General features: G+C 39.4%; 1 protein-coding gene across 1 annotated transcript in view; it reads right to left on the reverse strand.

Moving 5' to 3' along the window:
- Positions 1-19,043, reverse strand: part of UTRN (utrophin) — a 387,328-nt gene that overhangs the window by 111,864 nt on the left and 256,421 nt on the right. Inside the window, 2 exon segments of the mRNA XM_009646963.2 lie at positions 12,579-12,735; positions 18,454-18,626. Of these exon segments, the coding sequence (XP_009645258.1) occupies positions 12,579-12,735; positions 18,454-18,626 (330 nt within the window).

A 19,043-nucleotide genomic window follows, 5' to 3' on the forward strand; every position in this document is an offset into this window, starting at 1 on the left:
CCTTCAACTCAGTCCACAAGAGCAGTGCCAAGAACCGAAACTTCCTGTGGATGTGGGCAAGTCCCTCACACACAGAGGAGGGCAAGGGTATGATTCCTGTTGGCCAAAAGCAAAGAAAAGTACTCAGATATTTGCCTAGGGGAGATGCTACAGTTGAAGTTTCTTAAGTGCAGATTAAGCAGTGCTAACAGACAGCTGTCAAGCCTCGGAGAGACACCAGGAATTCAACTATGGGAAAACATGCCAAAATAGACAAAGGAAGTGATTATTTATTTTCCCATCTAGAATTCCAGTAGAAGAAAAAGCACGTTGTTCAACTAAACCAACCTGGACCCAAACACCAGTTTAAGCTCACTTAGCAAGAATATTATGAGCATATTAGTTATTCTGAGAGCAGAGACCCATATAGGGGATTTTATCATTATGCGCAACTATTCTTAGCTGCTTGTTTTTCCTCCCTCTTCCCTCACTTTTTGTTAATTACAGAATTTGTTATAATTTATAAATACAGCCTTATATTTACAAACAACAAATGCACAGAATCAACACATTCCAGTTTGTGCCATGCAAGTAAGACACGGGGGGAAAAAAAAAAGCAAATCCCGCATGTTTTTGCCATTTCCCCTCTAGCTACCTACGTAGGACTCAGAGTAGCCTCCTTCAGCTTTCTTTTTCTTCCAACAGCCCAAAACAGCATCACCAGGCTTTACAATGTCATAGAAAAAAACAAAATTAGAATAATATTTTCTGTCAACTTCACAGGAGTAGATTAGCTCCAGGCACTTTTGACAAGTAACCAGACTCGTAGCTTCTGCCAGCTACATCTTTTGTCTCAACCTTGAAAACATTAGCAGTTTGGAGCTGAATTCTTTGTCTAGTTAACAGACTTAAATTTTAGAATATTGAAATAGAACTCTCCGATCCTTATGATGAATGTACATCTCCCTTCTCTGCCTATTTAATTAGAAAAATATGTAGATTTCTACATATGTTAAAAGCACTGTTGAAAATGAATCAATGGATTGCTCTACATAAGAAAGCTAAGCACTGCCTGTTTTAATGACTCAAGCTGACAAACTTTCTAAATCCTCACAGTTAAAAGAAATATATTTCATCCCAAGTTCTCATTCATTTTTATTCATACCAAAAAGCTGCCAGGATTACTAAACACCTAGCTCTAGAAAAAGTCTAATAAACTTAGAAAATACTACTCCTCAGGTATAATAATTAGGTTACAACTGTTCAGTAATAATTTTCAATCCCAGTTTAGACAGTTCTGAGTCACTACTGCAGCAGGGGGAAAAAAAGGTTAACCAGAGTCTACTTTTTAGTCAGAGCTGGGGGACTTGTTCCCATATCAGGCACTGAGGCTCCTGAGAGCGCCCATACCCAGTGTGACAGCATACGCTAACCACAGCACTGATGTCGGCATGAAGCGTTGCACAGCATCTCTCTGCTTCAAAGCTCTGGATGGAAAAATCACGCGCAGAGAACGCACAGGGCACAACTGTCAGACACCATCAATGATTATCTAAAAATGACACCCTCCTCCTCCCTTGCATTTATTTGATGATAAAAATATTTTCACATCAGTCTTCCCTCTTTTTCTTTCAGAGCATCAGAATGCTGTATTTTTAGCACTTTGTTCAGTTGGAGGGTTTCTTCCCTGGCTTGAATCTGATCCCTTTAAGGTAGTGAATGCTTATACAAACTTCTAGCCTGTCTGCTCTGAGGCAGGTTCAACGCTCAAAAAGGAGATGGAACTGCAAAAGAGAAAATGTACAAATTGCTATTAGTTTAAAAAAAAAAAAAAAAAAAAAGAAAGAAAAAAACCTTCATATCAGGTTGATTCCAAGGGCAATGAATATGGACTGTGTAAAACCTAAAGTGAGGGGGGCGGGGTGGGGGGGGAAGAAAATTTTTAGAAAATTACCTGAAGTAATATTTAACTGAAAAGAAGAGGTATTTGTTCCAGTAATTTCTTTAAAACAATCTCATTTACTATTCTCTCTTCTATTAATGCTAATCCTAAATTCTTGCTGACCTGTTTCACTGACTTAATAAAAAATATACCGTTAAAAGTAATGATTTGATTCAATCACTGAAGTCTCTGTTGGTACTGAAAATTTTAATTTACACACAAGTGAATCACACATTTATAACAGTATGCATTTTTAATGACTGTTTATAAAATCATAAGCAGAGTCCTTTCATTAATCAAGAGATTTTACTTTAGATTTCAGAAATTCTTCAAGCACGTAAGTTGCAAACCAGCTGCTTCAAGGGAGAGGAACTCTTCTGTGGGTTTTGTTTTTTGGGTTTTTTTTACATCTACTGCATTTACCTATATTAGGACTTTTTGACTAGAAGTACCTTGTAATATAGAAGGAATGTATAAAACTCACTCCAACTGCAAACAAAACTGAAAATAAATGTACCAGAACATTTACTTAATGATTTATAGCTTTAGTTTACTACTGTCTCTAAAGCATATAAATATTTGTTCACAAACACAAGATTGCCAACAGTGTTATGAAACTAACTGGGAAATATCATTGGTTTATTGTGTTATACCATCAAACATTGGCATAAATGGTTTTTTTTTCTCTCCATTGACACATTCATTTAGCAAGAAAGGTCTAAAAGATGAAAATCATACTGTAAAATAAATAAATTACTAGCATCGGCAGCTATTAAGTTCTTAAAGAAGACCTTTAAAACGTGTTCTCTCACTCCAGGCTATGCCTGTTCATTCAAATAACAGCCCACGTTGGCTAGAAGTTCAGCAGAACTATGCAGCTTCCTGTACGCCCCTGAAATCTGTCCCACAGAGAAACAGGGTACGGGGATACCCAAACAGCAGCCACCCAGCATTAGCACAATCACGTGGCAGTAATAGTACGGCATCCCGGGCAATCAAAAACTGGAGCTAAGGCTGATCTTCATTCACTGCCAAACCAGAAGAGGCTGCTCATGTCACAGAAGTTACCGCACACGTATCCTTGATTTGGCAGAGCGGGCTATAAAAGCTTCACAGCCAGTTAATACAGAGTGCTTGCAATCGCTTTAGAAAACAGTCACTTCGCTACTAGCCCTGACATAATGTTACATCATCATTAAACAACAAGATAGAAAGGACCTTTGAGAAATCTTTGGTTTTGTACAGGATGCTTTTAAAATGTCCTCATGCATTACAGGCGAGTAAATTATAAGATGAGCAACCAAGCATGTAAAATAGCTTGTTGGTAATAAATGGGTGATTGTGAGGACAACATTGCACTCCTTCCAGAAAGAGGTGCCTAAAAAACCACCCTAAAACCAAAACACAAAGGAAAAAAACCCAAAAAACCAAGCAAGTAACAGCCACCGTGCAAGCAAATACTTTTTACCTAAATTACACCATGCTCAGAGTTCAGTAAACTGTTGACTAAAATAAAGTGATCTCAGTAACTCTGTGAGGAATGACTGGAGACGTTGCCAGCCTATCAAGCACTGCACTACATAGAGGAATTGTACCTGTACCTTATTATTGATGCTCAGAGTAACCCAAGTCTTCTGATGTGGATAACCACTGATGATACTTTAAGTGATGCTAGAAAAGGAGTCATGTTACTGGCCTCAAAAAATGAGGATTGGTTCCAAGTCTGATTAAAAGAAAAAAAAAAAAACCCAACCAAAAACCTGTCATCTTTTCCCCATAACAACTAATCTGTCTGGATAAATCTGTAAGTAGTACGTAAGGACCTCTAGCAGCTGAAAGCGTAGGAGTGGGAATCCCAAATCCAGTATGACCCCTTTCTGAAGCACAACACTGAACTTACTTCGCATGAATTGTGTGTTAGCACAAATGTAACCTCCAGCAGTTTTCCTAAAAAGAAACTTCCAAATCTTTAAGCACAATTTTAGTTTTAGCCACCATTTGGCTGCTGAAGTTGAAAGACCAGAACTTCAGAAAACAAAGCTGTTTCTAGAAGCATTCCTAGCAGTTTCCCAGTCCCTCAAAACTAATCACCCTGGATGAGAGAAATTCACTGAAACACAGGTCAGAGGACACAGATGTATGGTAACTTTCTAGGAACACCTAATAGCTGAGGTTAAGAGTACTTGTAAACAACAACAAAAAAAACCCCACCAGAACACCCCCTACAAGGTTACTTCGTCCATTAAACCAATACTTATGCTTTCATTTCTTCTGCATTCTAAAAAAGCAACAAAACAAAAATGGGAAAACTAACAAAAATGGGAAAACTAACAAAAATGGGAAAACTAACAAAAATGGGAAAACTAACAAAAATGGGAAAACTAACAAAAATGCAAGAAAAAGCAGAATCCCATTATTCCCTCCCCCATTTTGTACATACATCTCAAAGCCTAGCCTTTAATCTCAAGAATCTGCATGAAAACAGGAGTAGGTGGCTGCCATGGCAACGCAATTTTTCCAATTTATTGCTGATGTTCCTAGGGTGGATTACTGACTGTAATAACAAGGGATTGAGGATCCAACAGTTCAGGAGTTAACTGGAATAAATACTCTTCTCCCCTAAAGAGTCTGCCTGCAGCAACAAGAAGCAGGATCTAGATGAAGATATCCTTAACAGAAAATAAACCAGATTCTTCGCCAGCCCATGCCTGCAAATGCAGACAAAGTTTCAGAAGGATTTTAAAGTGACAGCAGTCTCTCTCTCACTGTATATTTAAGAATATGGAGCACATCATAAACTAATGCTCCCATTTGGTTTTCTCCAAAACAATGATGCAGAGGGGACTCTGCCCTTTGAGAACACACGGTGAAAGAGTTTAAAACACTCTAGCACTTGCACAAAATTAATATGGAAAAGTGTCAGTTATGTAAAGAGGTTCTTAAAAGATTTGGAGTAATCCCCGCAAGCTCCATTCCACACCTTGAATGACAAGTGAACAGCTTTGCTAAATACAGTATGTTGCTTCTTACTGGTCCAATTTATCAAAACAGACCTCAGAGAAATCAAGGAGACCTGAGAAGATGCTGTGATTACACAGAAAGCATCTCAAACTGGTTTCAGAGTGAGAAAGGTACGAGCAGGACAAATAGTTTTCAGCTCTACCTGATACAGGCTATGAAAGCTCCTGAAAAAAGTATGGCAATGGCCACTGTAACGTTGTGGCTCTCTAGTGTTTCTCTGCAGTTGGGAAAACAGATTCGCTGCTGCTGTGCCGGTGGGTTTTTCTCCTGGCTCTCTGCCTTTGGAAAAACAGACCTCAGCAAAAAAATATTTGCATTCAGAGAAATCTCCTGTCTCATTTCCTTGTACTAATCCATTTCTGTGATCCAGCATGGGAGCTCATCTGTTGATGTACCGTCCTTAGGTTTCGGGTTATACCCAGCATTTTTTAATGCAGTTGAAACACCATCTGATCTTAAAAAAGGATACACTAGACTGAAATCCCTGAACACTTTTCTGGACAGTTACAGCTCAGAAGAAATGTCTTAGGATCATTGACAGGTGTCTGAAATAATCTGCTCAATATGCAGCTGCAACCAAAAAAAGCCAATAAAACATTGAGCACCATTAGAAAGGACAAGACAAAGAGCCATTGTTTTACTGGAAAACATTGATCCAACTTCATCCTAAGTATTGCATGGAATACCAGTCACTACACCTCCATAAGGATATAGCGGAGTCAGAATAATGCAGAGATGAACAAGAGTTACTTAAGGGAATACAGCCGCTGTCTTATGTGTAGAGATTGAACATGGGTCACCAATGTGCTTGTGCTCCATCACCTTCACAGGCTATGCACATGGCTCACCCTTGAAGGTCAGGCCACAGCCAGTCACGGTCTTCCAGTTCAAGCCACAGGAGTAGAAACATAGTCTGATACATCCTAGAGCATCAAGGTGTTCTGAGATGGAAGCAGGGGCGTCTTTCGGGATGCGAGACAAGAAGCCACCAGAGAAAGAGGCACTGGACTCATGGCAGCAGAGAGAAATGCTGATCACTGTGCTGTTTCTGTAGCGTAAGCCTGATTTTTGTCACATACATTTCCCTCCACAGCAATGTCAGAATGTCCTCTTTGATATTTGAGGATAACTATAAACCTTCAAGAACAGGCTTTATTCAATGATTCAAAAAAGACCCAGTGAGGTCTTAAAAGTTTATACAGGAGTCTGATTAAAACAAACGAGACACTGGATTGTCAGAAAAAGAGCAACATGAGATGTGTATAAATACCTATATAAAAATGATAGTATTTAAAAGGCAACCCCACAGAAATATTTTATTTATTGTACTGAAAAAGTGCTTATCAATTTTTTTTTCCACAGTAAGAACACCCGCTTTACTCTGCATTAGTGACAGAATATTCATTATCCAAGTTATTTATTATTTTAAGTACTCCACAGTAAGAACACCTGCTTTACTCTGCATTAGTGACAGAATATTTTATTCTTTCATTATCCAAGTTATTTATTATTTTAAGTACTGATCCACTGCAACTTCCCTGACTTATCACAAGACAACTGCACTTCTGGGAACAAGCTGAAATACAGCCAGAAGCAACATTTTTTTGTCAAAGTTAAAAACACACTGGACTGACATCCTAATTTAACATTTCATTCTTGGTGCCATGCTTTTGTTTACACATCATTCTTTTGGACAAATAGCCCAGGAGTGATACACACCTGAATCATTCACGTAACACACAAATCAGTTTGAGTAAATCTTTGGCAAGCAAGGGCTTTTAAGTCAGACGAGTCCACTTGAGAACTCTCATTTAACTTCAGGCATTAACAACACTCCTCCTTTCCTGTAACAAAATATTCCCACCCACAATTTCCACCTCTTCCTCCTAAACACACCTCAAAGAGTCTCAGTTAAAGCTGAATGAATTGTACTGTCCTTGTACAGTACAATTTTTTTGTATAGTACAATCTGTCTTTTTCACCAACATTAAATGTTCAGAACCCTCAAGCATGCAGAGCACTTAAGACTTCAAGAGTCCTTAAAAAACTCCTAACCATTACAAGTTTACTTACGCAGCTCTCAAACTGTTCAGTAATGCCAATTGACTAGTGGGGAGGCTATTTCTCCTCTTGATAGAGCATACAGTTTTTGAAAACACATCTGTACTTTGAAGAGCCACTTCACAGCAGCATGGTATAGAACGCTCAGGCTCCTGCTTCAATCACACCCTTGTCCATCGGCCCAGGTTGCAGCTCTTCCTCTAAGCAAAAGGCTCTATTGATCCTCCTCTTCCAACCACAGACTGCTTACTTCTCCTTTTCTCACCCACTCACAGCTCACATCTCAGTCAAAAATTAATATTTTAGCAACGTAGCTGACCACCTCTATGCAGCACAGATTTTCTGCACGCTTCATGTCTTATGTGATGAGATGTGTAACAGATTAATAAAGCCCCTTCTAAACTATAATTAAAAGCATATACTAGGGCAGCATTGATATCATAATATTCATCTTTTTGATTCTTACAGTTAATAATTCCTAACATGGAAGCAGATTTTAATATAGAAGGTATCCAAGAAAAACAAACCTAGAATAATTAAGCAGGAATTAATTTAAGAATAAGCCCATTGCCCAAAGTCAGGCAGGTACAGTGAGAGCACAGAGAAGTTAAGAGAAGAAAAATGTTTTTTCCTCACAGGACTTTCCTGCTGGTAGAAAACAATGGAATTACAGGCACCCTGAAGGGATAACAACAAGTAGAAAGCAGTTTCCAGCTGACGATGCTAACACTTTTGATGAAGTGGCAATAGCGAAGTGAAACAGAATGAAATAATTGCAACTTTCAGCATTCGATTACTTTAACAAACCAAATCTGAAACATGAAATACGTGGACAGCAACCCCAAAAAGTTTGAAGAGTATCTGAAATATTAATGACCCATCCGTAGATATAAAGTTACCAATCAAACATTCACAGGTCCTTGGTCAATTCATTCTGAGCTCAAACGAAGCTAAGTTAAGCATCTCTGTGATCCAAGACGCATGCATTATTTAGCATTAGCTAGACATTTGCTCATTTATGCAGACAGATGCCAACAGGATTTATGCAAGAGGGTACCCATTTCTGCTTAATTTGAAATGTCCTGTTCTCTCTCTGAAAGCTAAACCACAGTGATTTATACCATTTAGGCAGTCTTTGTATTTTAGCAAAAGCACACTTTCAAAAAGCTACAGTCAGGAACTCTTCCAGTGGAAAAGCGAGATGCAAAGCTCTCAGCGCATCTCCAGAGAACAGGGTGTCAGCATCCGCATCGCCTCCTCTTGTACACAGGTGTGACTCTGGGTATTTCCATACACAGAAAACCAGCCTGCTGATTTTTCATGGTACTTTTGTAGCTTTTCTTTTTCGGCAGAATAAGATATCCACATAAGGGCAGTCTTTTGGGGGCTGGGGTGGTGGTGGTTTGGGTGGCTTGGGTTTTTGGGTTGTTGATGGTTTTGGGGTTTTTTTTGTTTCATTTTTGTTTTTTTTTTTTTCATGGTCTGTGCAGCTGATCAAAATTTGCATCACACACTTTAAAATCCTAAATGAATATTCACAAGGAAGACTGGGAAAGAACAGAATGAAAAGGAAAACCTAAGCTGCTAAGGACAAGCAACAGTGAGAAACTGGAATTATGGAAAAAACACTGGCAATAAACTCTGAAAATCCAGCTGCCTTCACTTTCTTTTCCCTATAAACCATTCCCTGCGTCAGTACCTTCGCAGATGAGTTTTCTGCACTTCAGGAGTGTGAATATAGCCTCAGCTGTAGGCACACTTCATACAGATGACTTTCTAGCTCAGGTACTTTTAAACTTCTTCTCAGCATCCCAAAGCATTTATGAATTTTCCAGTATTCTTACAACTGCCACCACAGCCCATTCTCAAAGACAAAGAAATTTTGAGAATAATTAAAATAGGAAATTCATGCTTAAGCTTCCTCTTGCCCTATATCTCCTCCAAGAGACAGAGCACAACTCAACACCCAGACAGGGTGTGCTCACTGCTCGACTGTGATTAGCATTTAGTATGGGGTAAGACTAGGAACTACTACAGATGATGGAAGTTTGGCTGAACACCACAAAAATCAGTCAAAAATTTCTACTTGCTACATCCTGAAAGATTTCTGTTAATCTGGAAAATATAGCCCTGTAGCCCTGATTTGGATGACCCAACATTGCTGTGAATAATGTTTGTTTTTAAAGCATAGGAGAATGATTGATATTGAAAACAAAAACAAGTTTAGAAAAATCAAATTGCAAACCACTTATTTCCTCCTGTCCAAACAGACCTCAGTAGCACAAAAACAATGTGGGCTAACCCAAACTGTCACATAATACTGTACTTATTTACCTAACACTGCCAAAGCCAAGCACTGAGTGGGGGAGATATTGAGAGAAGGAAAGAGCAATAAAATTAGTGCTGTTAAGCTGAAGCAAGCAAGTCATCATTTCATTTATCCGAGAGGAAAAAATAGTAGGTTAATAAGAAGAATGATTATTAAATAACTACACGCAAAAAACAATGCTAATACAAGAAGAATTGAGGACCCAGAAAACCAAAGGGCAGAAGATGAGATTATCACAGGTGGCCATCTTACAGAGCTGAGCCACCACATACATTTTGAAGTACCAGCAAGGACAAGATCAGGTAAGCAGGCTGGAAATAAAAGCAAAGGGATCACAGGGAAGTGGAGATAAAGTGAGGTATTGAACTGCCCAATTTGCACGAGGACACCTTCAAAGCAACACTCAGATGTGAAACTAAAGGAAAGAGGAGAGCAGAGGCACTCAACCCTTGCTCAGGATGGTCTGGGGAGAACCTTGTCAAGGCCAGCTGATGTGGTGCTGTAGAAGCTCAACATGGGATCATAAAAAAAGCAGTTAATTAAAAGTAAATCTTGCAAATAACATGAAATGCTTAGAAGGCTTAACACTTGAAAAAGTGTGGACAAAGAAACATTTAAAGTACTACCAGGACAGCCAGTGTAGAGAGGTGGAATAAAGGGAGTAAGCTTGAGAGTGAGAGAAATCAAGTCATATCTCTGCAATATTTATCTATTGGGGGTTGGACTAGATGACCTATAGGGGTCCCTTCCAACCCAAAGCATTCTATGATTCTATGATCTGACATTGTTGCACCCCAAATCTCCACTGAAAACTTTCAGCTTACCACAGGATACATATTTTTAAAGGAGCACCTTAAATGCAAAGCAAGTGGCACCAGCCAGTGATACCCCTACAAGGCATGGAGTGACTGACAGCGTGCAATAACAAAGTATTTTATGAAGAATCCACTGAAAGTGCAGATTTGGCATAAGGTTTCAAAAAGGAAAGAAAAAAAAATTTAAAAAAAACCCCACAGGCATAAAATGTATGTGTTCTCAGCCAAGGGCATCTTTATTCAACATCCCAACCACACCAACCAATCACCTAACTACGCCGAGGAAGTGGAGGAAGGAACTCCAATGGGGTTTGGGTTTTGTTTTGTTGTTGTTTTTTTTCCCCCTCCACTTTTCATTTTCTCCCTGAAAAAGCACAGCTTTTCAGCTTGATGTAGTTTATTGGTAAACTGCAGCTTCAGCAAGGAATGGACCCTTCCTGCTAAAAAACATCAGTGAAGTGCTGCCATGAAGAATCAAACCAATGGACAGCTGTGGTCCTCTGGCAATGACTAAAAAGCAACGCTTCAATAAAAAGTGAAACGCCACATGCTAATAATTAATGTTTGGTATGGCACAGTATCATTGCATGATATATAGGAATCTCTTGCCCCTCCCAAAATAACTGTTAGAAAATAATCCTTAAGTAATCATCTAAGAAATACCTGCAATTAAATACTACTGCTTGCATAGGTGTGCAAAAACCAAAGTGATGCACAGGCTTGCTTTAACTTGTTGCTGTTGCAGACCATTAATACAGCTTGTATTAAATACTGGACTGGGACATCTACATCAATACTCACAGTGACATTGCAAGAATATTGCCTTTTTGAAAAATGAAAGAATAATCTCTAAAAGCTCCTGAATGCACTTATTAGAGCCTTAACCTCAACACATAACAAAATATCAGTTATTCTTTAAACATAAGGGCAAAGACTAAACAGCCCAGAAGTGTTCTCTCCTTCACAATGCTGCAGTTCACTAGTGACCCAAATGAGGCAAACAGCATCACTGCTCCTAAATTTTTCTACTTCAGAATGATGTATAAAACCTACCATTTTTATAAATCGATTTGAGATCTTCAAATGAAAGGCACTAGCAGTATTATTTGTTATTATAATACATATACTATAAGCTAGCATGAGACTCAAACAAGCCCTTAGAAAGTGACCTGTAGAGATCTATCACCTCCCACTGACCTCCTTCAAAACATATTTGGATCTGTTCCAGCCTTTTATTGCTCTTTGGCACTAGTAATCCACCATTTGATCATTATGAAACATTCACAGCAGATGTGCCTACAAACAGAGCATGATTATTTAAGTGGATAAGAACAGGAAGAGAGGAACTCTCAAGAAACAAAGATCCTGAGTTTATGCTAATAACTTTACTTTAAAAGACTAAATTAAGGAGAAACATATGCAGATTTCCTTAAGCTCTTCTATTCTGGATTTAAGTCTCAAAAGTGCTGCTCATGGCAGGCCACTTTTTCTGTAGTTCCTCACAGTATTCTAAGTGAGTATTTCTGTATCACTAAGTGTTCTCCCAAATTTTATTTTTGCCCTCCCTCATTAAACATCATGGCCAGTGGTGTTTAGACACCAGTGTTGTGTTGGCAGCGGGGAACATAGTCGTTATGCAATTAGCTATATAAAGCTGCTTTTATTCTCTTTCTCTTCACACTATACAGAAGAACAAATACTATGACAAAATGGAATCGGCTTTACTAGAATGAATTTGTCCAACAGCAAATACGTCCTTACTTTATTACTGATCAGAGTTGGTAAGACAGACTCTACAATCTACACGAAGATATGTGGTAGATGCAACAGAATTTTTTCTTGTCAAAAAATCCCTAGGAATCAATACCCTATTATGTACAAAACCAGAACAGAACTAGCAAAACCAGAGAGCTGGACTAGTGTGTTATAGTTACAACAGTACAAGGCATAGGTAAGTTTTAGTTCTCAAAAACAGCTGAGTCATCTTTGCAGAATAAATCTGCATGGGGCGGGGGACTGCTATCACCAGTCAATTTAGTAACATTAGAAAGCCACTTACATAATTTTATTGAATTTACATTCAGCATTGCTTTCACAATTCTTGTTCAGTTCTCACTTTTGTATGCCTGCCTTAACATTACTTAAGAGTAAAATAGCAGTTCTACCTTGTAGGAACCCCAAACCATCAGGAAACATTAAAAAATGTGTTTGGACTGAACATATGTATCAGAAATCCTTCAGATGAAATTTTATAGAGAGTATCTCAGTTGTGCTTTACTGGTCAAGGTGGGGAAGCAAAAGGGGTGGAGACCTAAAGCTTTTTTTCTATAAATTAGTCACTAGGAATTGATCATCATTTCTCCTGCATGCAAATTTTCTTGATTCTATTACTCATAGTAGCATATTTATTTATAAAACTTAAGGAACTTACTTTGCAGTGGTCATACTGTTGCTGTAAGGTTGGAACATCCCCTCCAATAGGCATTTGCTTTTTTAGTTCTTCATCTTTCACATTCAGCCATTTGATTAACTCTTCCAGGGATGTCAGCAATCTGTTCCATTTCTCTGCACTAGCCTCCAAGTGGGCCCTGTGAAACAACATTAAAGCACCTTTAAAGCCCTCAACAACAAAACCAGCATGGGAACACAATAAATAAATAAAATTGTTCCATCATTAAGACAGGAATGTTTCAAGTGTTTAACTACAAAGAAACTTTGTGTTAAAAACCCCCTCTGCTTCAAAACAGTTTGAACAGCAAATCAAAACAAGCAGAGGAAAAATGGGAGAGCACAGATAAATATGCACCTGATGCTTTAACTTATATACAACTGTCGACACTGCACATCTAAGCAACATAAAGAAATGCTGTGTTTTGTTGTGACTTCAGCACCACAGCGCACGAAGTACAAGCATCGTTTTGTGAGCTAATGCACTGCAAAACTGAACTCTTCCATGCCAGGACCTTGACTCTCCAGCAACGAAAGCAACAAGTTCTCCCACAGTAAATTGCCTGTGCTGCTGCAAATATCAGTGACATGGCTTATTTAATACATCATCTTTAGTCAATGGTGAGTTACTAGAGGATTAACACAGTGAATCTGTCCCTCGATTTAATTGACAACCTCCCCAGATTCCACAATACCCTGTTCTATCTTTTTCAAAAATAACCTTGACTTGATGGGCTTCTCTTTGCAATGCCTACACAGCTGTGGGGAAATCGTCAACAGCGACCAACAACCCTTTATTTACTGCAGTCATTCTATGTTAGGGATTCATTCAAGACCAACATATACTTAGTTTATACCAGTAAACAACAACTTTTTCTCTGCACAGGTGATGCAGTAGAGCTGTCCTTTTCAGTGTAGTCTGACACCAGCTCTGTACCTTCCTGCCCCACTTCTGACAGATGAGGGAACTGAGCTTTACATTTTCCCTTTCCTATTTTGCGCATGGTTTTTTATATTTTCTTCTGATTCACTGTAACTCACATCTTGAAACTTTCACCTGGCTTCTCTTGTATTACTGTCTCAAAGGGCATTTGAGTAGATGTTTGGGACTGATTTGACAACAGTTGGATTGAAGGGCTGATGTACTGCAAGGTTAATTTCAAGGCAAGCTTAGGTTTGGGTATGCTGGGACTGGGATCTCCCAGCAATAGTAGGATAGATGAACCAAAAAAGCAGCCATTAAAGCGTGTGTGTGTGTGTGTGTGTGTGTGAAGATACAAACAACCTGCAGATTATCACATTTCTGAAAAGGATAAACTAACTACCTTTAGGAAGAGGAACCTATTCTCCTTCACTCCATTCAGGAAAGTTCTTAGATAACTACTTGGGGGCGGGGGGGGGGAGGGGAAAGACCGAAGTACTTGCCAGAAGCAACGTTTTACTGCCTACAATTTTGTGCATCACGGTTTCTATTGTCCCATATTGCTCTCACTGATACCTTTTCTCTCAACACTGAATTCAAGCCAGCTGCTTGTAGCCCAGGCCTAAGAGCTGAGCCAGCATCCTGTTCTGCAGTGAATTACAAGTGAGCTGTTGCATTTGTGGTTATACGTGCACTGGGGAAGAGCATCCTGCCAGCCTTGGTTTGCAGCTCCTGAGTGAAACAAACTGTCTCAGCTGTCCTGGTCTCTTTTCAGTTCTTTAATACTCACTAGCCAGAATTACTTTCAAGGCAACCAACTTGTTCTTCCCAAACAGAAGGTATCGACTTCACAGCATGTTAGTGCACCAGGTACCTGCTTCACAGCTGGAGCATTCATCATAGTTGGCCCCTGAAGCCCCCAGCCACGCACAGGGTGGTCCACGTACCGTGTCCACCTTCTCCTTTTTGCAACTAGCTTGACATCCCATTGAAAACGCCCTCAGAAATATCAACCTGCAAAACACTGCATATGTTACCCACTCAGGTGCTAGGTACTCAGAACCAGCCCTCCCTTCTGGAAGTGAAACCAGAGTTATACTCCCTATTAATCAGCCAGAGGAGAGACATTGCCCTTTCACGTAAGCCAAGGCAGCCCACATTTGAATTTACAGTTTTGCTGTTAAGACCCAGAAATTGTTACAAAAATAAAGCATCTTTATGAATTTCTAGAAGCAACCACAAATAAAGTGTTCAGATCTCTAGCTTTTTGTTTCGCTTTGACAGTGAAATCTATTCATTGTGACTTATTAGTGTATCTAGCACATTTAAGTAGCTCTCACCTCTAAAAACTGGCACTCTCTGAGGCTTCAGGATTCCGCTCTAATTATTTAGTGGAATTCTTGTATACAAAATGAATTGGAATTTTGTAAGGGGAAAAAAACTCCTGCAACTAGTTAAAGGACCATTTAAGGGTGACTCATTGTCAATTTAACATTCAGTGCAAGAATATTAATAGTGAAAAAAAATAATTTTATATTAACGTGAATGATGTTGTATATGATACTAGATTAAAAGCACTGTAATTTAACACTAATGAGTACCCGTGTGCCTGCCAGATTAATGACAGTAGCAAAATATCACTAGCACATGGATTCAAAGTCCAGTGCAAGCTCAACTTGTGGGGGTAGAGCAGTAAGGGGCAGGGAGGAAATGGATCTCACCAACAGGGGCCTTAAAATTCTTCTCTGAACACAAGTGAGCTAAGTTCTCTCTTGAAAGGTCAAAAAGACATTAAGGGGAAAAAAAAAATACACAGGGGAAAAACATATCACATCAGTCTGGATTTTTCCTGAATGTTACCCTCCTAATCTTATCAGAAGCAATACTGAAAATAAAAGCGAGATGCAGCAGCTGCTGAAGAGTACACAAGCATTCAATTCTCCTGGGGAGCAGAGGCACAGACATTCAGTAAACCCCATGCAAAGCAAATGCTGCACAGGAGCAAGGAAACCAAGATATGCTCCAATTTGCATTTCAGCATAGAGTTTTAGTATCATGTTTAAATTTTTCATACAGATGCTATCAAAGAGAGCTGATTATGCTGAGGTTCTGAAACGTTTCTCATGCTTTTTTGCTTTCAAAGACAGGATTTCTGGCCTTTGTTTTGGAATTGGTACTTCTACCACTACACAACCTGCAAACAAAGCATCAGGTGTCTGTGCTCACATGACGAATTGGCAACCTTCAAGGATTTGCCAAGCCAAGTGGGGGCTTAAGAATCTTCTCTGATAAAAATACAGGTCAGTTATAGACGATTGTTCAGGTCTGAGCACTGGTTGGAGCGCTATTCCCCAGCATCAACCACCTGGTATTCAAAAGGACTGCTAAGGGAATCCTGGATGAGCCTGAAAAACACAGATGCTCCCATGCAGCTGACCAGGTTGAGAGCACAGCCCCCTCCATCCAGGCTGAATAAAATCATCCAGGAGAGTAGGAGCTCTGACATAACTCCCCTTCTGCTGACCCCAAGAGGCTCTCTTCACAGCTGGAAACCTCCTCAGCTTTTGCTTCTGCTATGGAGGTAACGCTTTCCCTGCTGAGCAGCAAGGGAACACATGGAATAAAAAGACTGGTGGGTGGTCTAAATATAGAGAATCCTTCTCTGTTTCTGCCATATTTTTACTTCTACCCTCCCCCAAACACTAACACCCCTGCACTTTCTGCCCCAGGAGGAAAGAATCTCTCCTAAACACTCAGCTTTAAAAGGCAGACCCACACAAATCTGCAGCTTTGTTTTCTTCCTGGGAATAAGATAATAAAAATACAAAAAGAAAGAAGCGTGAATAAGTCTACAAGTAATTTCAAGGGGAGATGTAGTCCTCCCAGGTGGCGTCACAGTCACTACAAGTATATTTTAAGCAGTTTCTGTGCATTTAGAAATACGTCATGAGAGTACTGCTTTTCCAGTTTGGAACTCCCTTTGGTTACAGTCAGCAAGGAAGTAAAGTCACCACAGTGACCAGCACCATCAGCTCTGAGGACTGAGTGATGAAGAAAAACTCACACTGTCCCTAAGGGACAACAGTACTTTTATCAACCAAAAATAAAAATAAAAAAAAAAATAAAATCAACATAATCACAATGTAGACATAGCTGAAAATATTCTAAAAAACCTAGACAAACCTGAATTTAGAAGCATTATCCCAAGCTAAAACTCGTAACAAAACAATCTGATTTTTCAATCTACAGTCCTAGCATCTAACATGGCTATATGCTGTTCTCACAAGACTCATCCATAGAGTTTTGCTTTCCAATTCATCCTTGAAATAAAGTACAGCAAGAAAGCAAAAGTTGAAGGCAAACAGCTACATCAACACACTGACTTCATACCAGTTCTATGCTTTGTTATTTCCCTATGAAGGCTTTCATCTCTCTTGCATGAGTTAGAAAAGTGAACTGCAATCAAAGAACAGGGCAAAATACATGAGCTCAGAAAAGCTATGCTCCTTTCAGTGGTGACTGAGATTTGAGAGGTTAATTTACTTCTCTCATATTTGCTCCAGCATTCTCTTCTATCTATCTATCTTCTACTTGTAGCTCAGTGACACGTGGCCCTGCAGCACTGCAGGAAGCAGCAGAGTAACAACAAACATTGCAAACCTTAACGCTGCCCAGTGGGATACATGTGCCATATCTACACAGAAGTGAAAAGATGGGTCCCTATTCAGAAGAGCCGGTATTCCCACTTTTTCGAGCATTCACTGCACAACCACTGTCTCTGTATTGCTACCTTGGAACTCACAGCTGGCCAGGGTAAATGGCTTGAAGGCCTTTCTTCTTTTTTTTGCCATCAATTTATCCCAAATTATGATCAAACCCAGGAAAGGCCAAGCAGCTGAATTGTTCTTGCTAGAACTCCACAGTTGCCAAGTTATTATCTTACGAGCATGTTTTCTCTCATGGTGACTAGAGCTCATAACAGCCCAAGCTAAATAGCTCTTGCATGAAACTGCTTGTGTAGTGGGGCCAGGCTCTGTAACACCCCCCACCCCCACCCCGAAACTGCCTGGTTCCTCTGGTTCAAGCTCTTCCCATGGGCTTTCATGGAGCCAATTTACTCGTTTCGCTTAACTGTTTCACATGGTGATGGCATAAGTGGAGACAAAAAGTAAATGTCACATTTTCCCCTCTACCTCACTTTCAAACTCTTGCGCCTGAATTCCAAGCTCAACTCACTTTTTTGGCCTTTAGAAAATTCATATGAATGCTTAACATTGTTCTGTTCTATTAAAAGAACAGTTTCCTTTAATCAACAAGCAAGCAGTTTTAATGAAAAGCTCTAGAAATCCATTTCTATGTAATTCATTTTAATGTGGAATTTTATTCACATTAATGAATATGGTAATATCTACTTCCAAAAGGACAACGCAAAGATTTTAATGACTACACTTGGACAGTCAGTGAGCCTGGCACTGGTAGGGTCAAAAAACTGTAACATGCATTCCTTGATTAATATGAATTTTAAAACATTTCCTAAGTGAATAGCAGCAATAAAAAACAATTTTACTACTAATATGGATCAAGATACTTAAAATGGAAGTCCTATCAGATCATTCATTTCAGTGGTAAAAAAAAAAAAACAAAACCAAACCCCTGATTTTCCTCACAGTAATTGCGGATTCACAAAATTACTTCACTGGCGTTGCTATTGATTTACAAAAAGATTCGACATACTTTCTGGAAAATTTAGTACAGATTGGCAAATTACAACTGCACAGCTCTGGAGAGAAAAGAACAAGCCTGCATGGTGAGCAACTGCACCAAGTTTTTATATTTGTGTTCACGGGTCCTTTACAGATGCCATGGTCAAACATCTTAAGCCTTTTAGAAGACAGCAACTGTGCCCCATTCACATCTTGATATTTTCATTACCTACCTGATATTGGCCGACTTCGCCTTTAGGTCATTCCAGCGCTGGTTCATGTCATCAAGCCGGTGCTGGAGCAGGGCAGCCTCCTCAGAGTTTCCCAGGGCTTTCACCATCTTCTGTCTGTTTCCATCAATGCTTTTAAAGATGTCATTATGGGCATCAATCTCAGCTTGGATGTCCTGAAATATCAGCAAGAAAAGCCCAAACATCTTAGTTCTGTAAATAAAGGGAGAGCTTTTTCTCATTAGGACTCTGAAGCACTAGGACAGGCCACATAGTCTGACTTTCTTGGGTGCCTTGGAAGAGATGCAGAGGGGAAAACCTGCAACCCTATTAACATCATTATAAAAGGTCTAGCTCTCTTAAGTGTGAGAAAAGGAGTTTGAAAGTCATCCGTGACTGTGAAACATGCCTTAGAACTATAAACAGTAAGTTCTCTGCATGTTTTTGTACCACTGAAGGTAACTAATTGTCTACTGTCCTCCCACGCGTTTCACACACTGCAGCATTTGCAAATGCACTAGAAATAGTTTCCTGCTCAGCTATTACACAGATTCAGCCTTAGCTACGTTGTCTGTTTCCTCTTTGAAATAAAA

The sequence above is a fragment of the Egretta garzetta genome, unplaced genomic scaffold (assembly GCF_000687185.1).
Source record: "Egretta garzetta isolate BGI_Z169 unplaced genomic scaffold, ASM68718v1 scaffold139, whole genome shotgun sequence".
NCBI classification, from domain to species: Eukaryota; Metazoa; Chordata; class Aves; order Pelecaniformes; family Ardeidae; genus Egretta; species Egretta garzetta.